The sequence below is a fragment of the Anomaloglossus baeobatrachus genome, unplaced genomic scaffold (genome assembly GCF_048569485.1).
Source record: "Anomaloglossus baeobatrachus isolate aAnoBae1 unplaced genomic scaffold, aAnoBae1.hap1 Scaffold_4488, whole genome shotgun sequence".
NCBI classification, from domain to species: Eukaryota; Metazoa; Chordata; class Amphibia; order Anura; family Aromobatidae; genus Anomaloglossus; species Anomaloglossus baeobatrachus.
Genome location: NW_027443825.1, coordinates 23,827 through 34,517, shown reverse-complemented (window position 1 = coordinate 34,517; position 10,691 = coordinate 23,827). Strand labels below are relative to the sequence as shown.

Here is a 10,691-nt window from a genome sequence, read left to right as displayed (position 1 = left end):
CAGTTGATCCCCAAAACGTTTTGTCTGTGAAATAGTAAACTACACTTCTCCTCCCTGGCTTCAGCGCTGTGTTGACGGTACCACCACCGGTCTACATTGGCAGAGCCTCTGAACTCAACAACTAGCTGCATCGCTGTCGACATGAAGTCAGCACTGCAGCCAAACAGGAGACCATGGCAGCATTGTAGACATAGCGCGGAACCCAGATGGGGTAAGTAAAAGATTGCTTTTTATTACAATGAAGCAAGATGCACAAAATAGTGTTTTGTCCAGAGCTTGTAAGGTATAGGTTATATTCCACTATGGCCTTGTCTTTCAACAGCAGTTTTCACCACTGGTAACAGTGTCAGGGAATGTTTTTAGTTGCTTATTTTATGCAGCATATTTGGTGCGTATTATAGTACAGCAAAATGAATGAGATTTCTGAAATCTCATGAGCACACTGCTTTTATTTTTCCAGCACAAATTTGGTGCTCAAAAATGCAGCATGTCAATCGTTGCAGCGTTTTTCAGGAATTCAAATGGACGTTTAAGAAAATCAACAACAAAAATGTAACATAAAAAAACAAAAATAAAACAAAACAAAACCCCTGCAAAAATGCCCTGTGTGAACATTTCCTTACTGTAGTGCTTAAAATAGCTGATGAATCAAAGGAACTTATCTGGCTAATGCTGAAAAAAAATACAGCAAAAAACTGTTTCTGAATCAATCCTCAAACCTTTCGATGTGTGATGTAGCCATGATACACCTATTAGTGGATGTAGATTTCTTAATGAAGCGGTTCTGTATCCAAATAGCATCGAGATACAAAGGGCCCAATAAATTGTGCCTGTTTTGTGTCGCATTTTTGGTGTTTGACGCCCTTTTTTGCTAGTGCCAAATTCATCTTTCCATTTGTGCCTTTTCTAAAGTCCATTTTATATATGTTCTCCTGTGTTAGTTTTTTTTATAATTGCCATTGTAGACAGAGTTTAGGGTTCCAAATGCTTTAGATTCATCATGTATGCCTTTTTGAAAAGTCACAAAGTTTGCCACAGATGTAATCCAATCCCTAACCGGGGTTGAATATATTTATGTCAGATATTCTGGCACAATTTTGTGCCACTTTGCAGACGTGTGACTTTTTGCACTAAAGACTCGAGTCTCAAAAATGAGTTACAGACAAAATAAAGACCATTTTTTTTAGTTTGTGCAAAATATCTTGAACTGAGTGCACCATTCCGGAGAACTTGGAGTAAAAGGGCAACAAATACAAGAAAAAAGAAAGAAAAGTGACTTAAACCTCCTGCCACCCCCAGAAATGATGAATCAAGGCAAAGAAGCTTAACCAGTCGGCTGAAGATGGGAAAATGCAACTTTAGAATAAGTGATGTGTAGAATTAAGGCAGAGATAAATAAAAAGAATAAGTCAAAAGATAGTGCTCTATTCTTAGATATTATCTGTCATCGACTGGAAAAAAAACCTAAAGCTTTAAAACACCATTAAAGCTGAGCTGCAACTTGTGTTACAAGCTAAAGTTACTGAGAGCACAATTATTTATGCAAGTGTTTTCCAAGCCTGCAAGAGCTAGATGTTTGATATATACCTCAGTTTCCTAGCAATTCATAGTGTCACCCACATGAAATAAATTAATGCGCACAGCCTGCCTTTCCAAATCGATATATGTATTAGACAATTGGAGCCAAGATTGTTAAATAACAGATGGCAAATATTTTAAGAAATGCAAAAGTAGATCTGTCAAATTCCCTATTACCCTGAGGGCAGCAGAAGGTAGGAGGCAGCAAATTTGTTGAGAATTAGTTTTCAAGAATTTTATATCCTTAGTGTAATAAGCCATGTAAATGCCATCCGTACTCATGTACTGACCATGTTTCAGCTGCCTGCACAAGTGACATACCATATGAGCAAAACGGTAACAATGTTTTGACCATTTGACTTTCAGGCTCCATATCTCACCATTCACTACAGCTTTGAGACTACCTTAATTTTATAGACAATCATCTAGGCTATCCTATACATAAATTTGATTTGCAACTATATAGCATATGATTAGTTATGCAGCTTGTTGTCATGTCACTGCACTGTTACTCTTTTGCTTGTAAAAATCTAAATTTTAATTTTTATTATTTTGTTACTATTTTCACCTTTGGTTTCAACACTGCTTGAAACCTTCTGGGCATGCTCACAATCAGATTCAGCGTTATTCCCCAATCCTATCGGCGGCCCTGTCATAACAGCCAGCGGTCAGCTGATGACCCTTGTGTCTGTCATGAAGAACTTCCTGTGAACTTCCTATTAGCGCCGACATTCATAGGAGGTCATAATTTCTGCTGTACAGTACGGTGCTGATACACTGCTCTGTATAAAACAAATGATCAGATGGTTGCAGCTTCAAGTCCCCTAAGGGGACTAGCAAATACTTTAAAACTTGAGAAAAAAGTTTAAAATATGAAAAAATATATATAAAAAAAACACACATAAAAATCCAAACCACTTTAAATCCCCTCCCTTTTGCCCCATTAAAAATAAAACAATTAAAAAATTCACATATTTGGTATTGCTGCATTCAGATTGTCTGATGTCTCAAAATACGATAAATTAATTCAAATCGGTAAACAGTGTAACAGAATAAAATTAAAAACGTCAGCATTAGTTTTTTGGCAGCTGAAAATTACAATAAAATACAATGAGGCGATCAAAACATCATTGCATCTACCCAAAAATGGTACCAGTAAAAATGCCAGCTTAGGGTGCAAAAAATAAGCCCCTCGTACAGCCTCAGATCCCAAAAAATAAAAACGTTACGGGTCTTGGAAAATGGCTTTAAAAGTGAAATTATTATTTCTTTTTTTTTTTATACAAAATTCTACATTTATTTTTCACCACGTAAATAAAGGAAAACTATAAATGTTTGGTATCTATGAACGTGTACTGACCTGGCGGACATTTTTTCACACACTGCTGAAGCATCAGAGAGCGGGCTAAAGCTGTTTTTCGCAATCGTGCAGGCTTCTCCATAATTTCCCTGCAGCTGTGACATCACTTGGTGTAGTGCGGTTGATCAGGAAGACCTTGTTTAAAAGGCTAGACAGGGAATCCAGGGACCATTTTATTGGGAATTAGGTTGGTAATCAGGGTAGTGAGACAATCTCTAAAATGTGCTAAATGCTCGTCAGTAATTATTCAAACACTCTATCTCTCCTTCCCCCAACTAGCCACCCTCTTAGCATGTTAGTATGCCCACAGGGGCGTCCTAACATGCTATTCATTGCAGCGTCTCCAGCGGTGACGCGTGTACCTGTGTCAACGGTGAATGCTGAGCTGACTATCCTGCAATTCCGGTCATGCGCAGTACACCTCTCTGAAACTGAGACATACACCCGGCTTCATACTGGAAGTGTGGTGCATTCAGCTCAGCATTCACTGCAGACACAGGTACGCACATCACTGTTGGAGACACTGCATTGAATAGCATGTTAGTATGCCCCTGTGGGTGTGCTAACATGCTAAGATTTTGTTACTTTTGGTATTTTTACACCACTCTTAGCTGCCTGTACCAAAGTGGGCAAAGCTTGGGTGGGATGGAGCTTGGTGAAGGTCTCCCAAAAAATTCATCAAAATTTGTGCAACTTTAGGTGTATAACTTACGCTAGAAATGTACTCCAGGCCCTGGCTGGAGAAAGATTTCTGGTGGAGGCACATAGCACTTGCAAGATCGGCCTAATCTATTAAGAGGTGTGCGCCATACCCCGGCGTTTCCTTCTTTGATACTGGCATGTAAAATGAATCGGGTCAATTGTTTTTCGCAAATATGATTATGTTACGCTGTCAATTACTTTTGGTTAATTGTGTAACAAAGGAAGCATAACAGTGATCATTTTGTTTATTAAAAAAACCTCCTCAATTCATTTTTATGAGTTTATATCTATACTGGTGTCCTATTCATTTCTACTGGGCCACTGCTTGTTCAGATTAAATGATTTTTATAACCCATCGAGCTCAATAGCAGATTTGTGAATTAGTCGCTGATTTTCATTACTACAGGGCGCAAGGTGGTTTGTTAAATACACGCAATTAAACCACCAGTGATAATGAAAAAAAGAAGACTATATTAGTAATTGCTACATACATACTGATGAAAATGAACTGCAATAAGGGAGATTTATTAAAAATCTTTAATAGGAATAATGCATTTATTTAAATATTTGTTGGTAGGAAACATATAGAGGAGGACACATATGTTTTTGATTTTACCCATTCTGCACCTTCTTACTTTGTATTTTAGCAAAATTAAAGTCTTTTCAGGATACTATTAATTTTTTTAAAAAAATTTTGCATATGCTACAGTATATTATTTTTATTCGGAATGGAACAACTAAACTTTTACAAATGTCAGTGCATTTCGATTTCCTGTGGTCAAACATTCAAGCAATCAAACAGAGTGGGAAAAAAAATATATACGGTATATTCTAAATATTATCAATAAATAAAATGAATGCATTTTCTATAAGGCCCTATTCACGCAACAGTATTTTGCATATGTATGGGGCATAATCTAACAGTAGGAGTTGCTCAAAAACACAGAAACAAATCTTTCCAATATATTTTATATCCCAAAACCTACTTGTCTAATCTACTTTGTCAAGCTCATATATGAAACAAAATCAGTTCAATTACTTTGCAGTAAAGTAATTAATCCACTATGTAGGTGTTGGCATCACCAGTAACTAGATCATATTTCTGAAAAGTTACTGGCAAAAACAATTAAACATCTAAAAAATGCCTTTTAGATAGCCCACTAAAATCGAGAGAAAAGATTCAGACTTTTGAAGCCCTTGCAGGCAGCTGTGAAAACATTTGTTCAAGTGCAAACAGGGGTACAAAAATATTTGCTCGGACAACCCCTTTAATTTTCAACTATGGTCACAAGAGCTGATGTCATGAATGGAAGTAAGCAATAGTACACAATATTGCAAGGCCTATAGACCACAGGATTCCTGGAGCCCAGGTAAGAAAATGAAAGAGGGGAATGTTTAGAAGTGACAGGACTTTGCAGTTGTGGATTTTGAATTAGAAAATTTGCAACATACCCCAAAATTGTTTTATTTCTTATATTTGTGTGAACAAGGTTTTGTAACACCTCATTTGTTTGCACTGTACCATTATCAGTTACCGTATATACTTGAGTATAAGACGACCCGAATATAAGCTGAGGCACCTAATTTTACCACAAAAAACTGGGAAGACTTATTGACTCGAGTATAAGCCTAAGGGCAGCTTTGCACGTTGCGACATTGCACGTGCGATGTCGATGGGGTGAAATCGAAAGTGACGCACATCCGGCGTCACAGTCGATATCGCAAAGTGTAAAACCTTTTTGATACGATGAACGAGCGCAAAAGCGTTGTTATCGTATCATCGCTGCAGCCTCCGACATTTCCATAATGCCGATGGTGCGACAGGTACGATGTTGTTCCTCGTTCCTGCGGCAGCACACATCGCTGTGTGTAAAGCCGCAGGAGCGAGGAACTTCACCTTACCTGCTGCCGGCTCCAATGAGAAGGACGGAGGTGGGCAGGATGTTTACATCCTGCTCATCTCCGCCCCTCCGCTTCAATTGGCCGCCTGCCGTGTGACGTCACTGTGACGCCGCACGACCCGCCCCCTAAGGAAGGAGGCGGGTCGTCGGTCAGAGGGACGTCGCACGGCAGGTATGTGCGTGTAAAGCTGCCGTAGCGATAATAATCGCTACGGCAGCTTTCACTAGATATCGCACGTGCGACGGGGGCAGGACTATCGCTGCAGCATCGGTAACACATTGTTACCGATGTCGCAACGTGCAAAGCCCGCCTAAGGCTATGTGCCCACGTGTGTGCGCTCTTCACCGCAGCGTAATGTCACTGCATGTCCACTTCAGAGCGCAGCTGTAAAATCTCCGTTCTGAAAATTTGGTGACTGCAGAATTTGTGCGCTCTGGATGCTGCCTCTCCCTATAGACAGAATGGAGACAGCATGCAAAGCGCACAAAAGAAGTGACATGCTGCTTTTTAGAACGAGGCGATTTGGCAGCATGCAAATGTAGCATGCTAATGTAGGAAATGCAGCAGCTACTGGTAGTAATGTGCCCATATTGTCCCCTGTAGTAATGTGCCCATATTATCCCTTATAGTAATGTGCAAAGATTATCTCCTGTAGTAATGAGCCCTCTAGTAATGTGCCCATTCTTGTGCTCTTTAGTAATGTGCTCATCCTTTAATAATGTCCTCATATTGGTCTTCTTCTTGTTCCCTATTATGCTGTTCACATACACATAAAAAATTATTCTCACCTGTCCTCCGTTCCCACGGTGTCCTCTTACCTGCTTTTTGCAGACCGTAGGCACCTAGACCCCTCGATGATCTCATCCGATGCAAGGATTGCCACTGTTTTCATCAGCGCTTTACGTCAGTTGAATGCTTTGCGGCACCACAAATCATTCAAGTGAAGTAAAGCGCTGATGACAACAGCGGAGGCCCCTGCACCGGGTGAGATCATCAAGGGGTCTAGATGTCTGTAGTCCACAAGATGTAGGTAAGAAAACACCGTGGGAACGGAGGACAGGTGAGAATACTGTGTTGTGGGACCCTCACTCGAGTATAAGTCGAGAGGGGCATTTTCAGCATAAAAAATGGTCTGAAAAACTCGGCTTATACTCCAGTATATACGGTACTAATTTTAGTACTGAAGTTGCACTATTATTATAGCACCATTTATTCTGTGGCATTTTACATGTAAAAAGGCGTATACATAATAAAAAACAAGTAAAATACAAGTCACCGACTGGTAGGAAGAGAGAGGACTATGAATCCACAGCTTCTGAAAATAACTTAAAGAGAATCTGTCATCAGAGATGTTCCTTATAAGCTGCAGCCACCACCATTAAGCCCTTATATACAGCAGTCTATGTGCCCAGGCTGATCTGTATAACATAAAAAACTGTTATTATACTCACTTGCGGTACGGTCCGATAGGTGTTGCTGGTCTTTGACCGGTGCCTCCTCTCTTCCTTCCATAACCTTCCTCCCTCCCAGCTGTGTGGATGACGCATCCTACGTCATCCACACAGAGGTTTCCATTGTGCTCCTGCACACTTTGCTTTGCCTTGCTGAGGACAAATCAAAGTATTGCAGTGTGTATGTGAAGGCGTTCTTTGATATTTCCCCGCGCCTGCACCTTACAGTACTTTGCTCTGCCCTCAACAGGGCAGAGGAAAGTGCGTGTGCACAGGAGTGCAAAGGAGGCCTCTGTGTGGATGATGTAGGATGCATCAGCCACACGGAGGTGGGAAGGAGGACTACAATGGAGGGAAGAGAGGAGGTGTCGGACCAACACCAACGATGCTTATTGGAGCCGAACGCCCAGCAGGTGAGTATAATAAAAGGTCTTTTTTATGTTATACAGATCGGCTTGGGCACTTATATACAGCATTATAAAATACTGTGTATAAGGGCTTACTGGTGGAGGCCACAGCTTATAAGGTAACAATCTGGTGACAGGTTCCCTTTAACAAAAGTATCCAGAGGAAATAACGTACCATTGTATACCTTGGTATAGGTCAGAATATTAGGAAAAAGAAGCATTCAAACAAAAGAGATGAGTCTGATATTTTACCTTTTTTTAATAAATTATAACTTTTCCCATGATTTTGTTGCATCAGGATTGTAAATACTGCAGTAATTTTAATAAGTTAAAATTAAATTTCAAGAGAAAACAGTTGAACAGTGAACACTTTTCACAGAGGAGACTTGATATTACACAAAAATATGCTGCTTTTCATTTGTATTTTAGAGGTCAAAAACATAACATTTCAGTAGTTTCCCATGCCGTGGTGATTGCAGTTTCATGAATAACATACACATGTGGCTGTGGCCCAGTTCTGGCTCACAACAGTGCAGATGAATTGAGGAACAGTCTTCACGCCATAAACACCATTGCATATTGCTATAAATGATATCTTGCCTTGATGCTACAGTTGTACAAATCTTACATTTAAAATCCTAATTTTGTCCAAAAAAATAAAAGAATATAATTAAAAAAGTTAAAATACAACTATCTCAATGTTTTCAGTCCATGAAAGGCATTACACAGAGAGAGTTAAAGTTGCTTAATTTAATCAAGTGCAGAAGACAAAAAGGCCGCTATACAAACTTCTAGGTCAGAACTGTCATTGTTTCAGGTCAAGCAGGCGTTAGGGAAGTAGGAGGCTGGCTGCAACGTGAGCCTACTTCTGGCATTTCTTTGAAAAGTACAAAATTTTAGCACCCTTTCTTGACAATGTAGCCTGTCGCTGTGCTCACCAGTCAAGACCTATGTATTTTTTTTAAAGTATCCTTTCAACAGTATTTATTTCAGGCTACAGCATGCATTTTGGTTGACCACTACAGTATAAATATTATTGTAGGTGCAATATAAAAACTAGATCTATTACAGACTTGTAATGTGAAAAAAACCCAATAATCTATTACATTATTTAATTATTTTTGTTTCTAAAGTGACAACATTAGAAGAGGGCTGGACTCAAACATTCAATCACAGTTTAAGTTTTAGTGCTAGTCTAAAAAACTTAGAGGGCCTTGTTGAGATTTTTCACATCTACCTGTCAAGTCGTGTCAGAAGAAGAGTCATAAGAGGCAGAAACAATAAAGTTTCCAGGCCCCGAGTGAGTTGCCATAGACTGGGCAGCTTGTTGGCTCAGATTGTTACAGATCAGGACTAACTGATTACTTTGGGCTTCCGACAGAGTGCTACAGCTTTGATACACACTAAAGTTGGTTTTTCTTCCAGGTATGTTACCCTTCTCACACATTGTTTTCACCATTTTGGCCAGTTTGTTTTTACCAAGAGCCTGACAATTGTACCAGTGAAGTGCTGCTAGGTTAACAACAGGCTTGATGGACAAGTAAAAAGGAGCATCTTCATAGCGCATGGCTGGAGGTCGTCGCTGTGCATATTCTTTGTAGTCTTGCACAGGACAAGTTTGTGGAGAGTGTGGTGTGGCATATACTCTACATTCTGTCCCTGCTCTTTTGATCTTTGAGTCAGGACTTTCCTGGCCCATCCACTCAAGAAATTCCAGTCCAGTCTCCAGTATTCGAAGCCTTACATCTCCCCATTTGAGTGTGGAACCATGAAAACCTGTACAGTGTCCAAAAGCTTTGGTGTTGTTCAACCAGACAAGATTCAACAAACCTTCAGGATTGTAACGACTCAGAAGACCTCTCTTGCGAAGAATAAGTTCATCAGCAAAGGTGAGCTTCATAGATTTATGGGGTTTGTTTCCTTTTCCCTTGCAACGTAGTTCAATTTGCTTTTGTTTTAAAGCATCCTGTGACCTTTTAAATTCCTTGTCTCTGGTTATGCTATAACCATACCTGTGCTCCTTGAGATATCGTTCCAGACCACACTGATAATTGGCCAGACTGTTTGGCTCATACTCAGACCCATCTTTTTGCCTGGCATCTACGAAGAAAGAAGCCAGGAAGTCATCTAGTTCTTTGCATGGAATCATGTAGATTTCTCTGGTCTCCATGGGGTATTTTGAGATGATAAAGTCTCTAAAGTTTCGCAGAGCTGTCTGTGTGCTACGAATGGTTTTCTCATTCTGTTCTCGGCTCAACTCAGCTGCGACATCATCTTCATCTAAACAGACTATAAAGGGGTAAAAAGAAGAAGAGCAAAAAGAAAAAAAGGAATGGAGAAAATATTGATATAAAGAAACAAAAAAAAAAAAAGGAAGGAAACATGCAGATGGTGGCATAAAAATGAAAGGTATAATGCAATTGAAAAGGTAAGAAGGGAAAAAGGGGAAGGAAAGAAAAGAAAACATGGTTGTGAATTCTACTATATCTGTTTGATTTGCAAGAAAAGGAAAAAAATTGCATTTTAGAACATTATTACATACCTGTTTGGACAGCCAACTTCAGTAGTTTCACAAATGATGTAGTAGAGCATAACAAAAAAAGAATTCAGTAATAGTTTCTTCGTGTCACTGGGCACTCATGGTGCGTGTAGATTGTCAGGAAAAAAAATAATGTGATATTGGAGATAATCCACATTTTGAGAAAAAAAATGTGAGATTAAAGCTTTTACTTTTACTCTTTATCCCACTGCTTCATGTGTGTCAATTCAACTACTAAGCCCATTTGTATGTGCTCCATTTGTGAAACCAGAGGTTGTACTGGTTCCATTTCATTAATTTCAGCTTTCAAAATCTTTGTCACATTCATAACGAATATTAAACAAAATGTTAAAGCCATCCACATGCAGCTTACACAGAAGCAGAATGACTACACTATTCAAGACATTTTTTAAAGATTGCAGTAAAACAGAAGTATGAAAAATAAAGCCACAGTAAAGCAAAGGTGAGTTTTTAAACTATTTCACAAGAAGTAAAGGGCAGTGTTTAGAAAAACTTGTGCAGACAGAAAGTGAAGGGGATCGGCATGATGGGCAGACCAACCAAACATATTAATGCTATCATTAACTACAGCTCCTCTGCATTACAAATTCATATGAGGAAAAGATTTTCACATCAATTTCATTGGTTACTTAATGAAATTTCATATTTTATAGTGTCAATTATAGTATAATCATACCAATTTTTAGAATAAAAAGTACATATTAGCAAAGTGGGGTTGGCCTTTTTATTTG

At 39.2% G+C, this 10,691-nt stretch overlaps 1 protein-coding gene across 1 annotated transcript; it reads right to left on the bottom strand.

The window, feature by feature from the left end:
* Window positions 1-7,594: 7,594 nt before the first annotated feature.
* LOC142280183 (uncharacterized protein KIAA1958 homolog) lies at window positions 7,595-9,798 on the bottom strand. The gene has a single exon (XM_075332723.1). It carries the CDS (start codon window positions 9,796-9,798, stop codon window positions 8,641-8,643), a length of 1,158 nt encoding a protein of 385 aa, XP_075188838.1. The 3' UTR covers window positions 7,595-8,640.
* Between the last annotated feature and the right edge of the window lie 893 nt (window positions 9,799-10,691).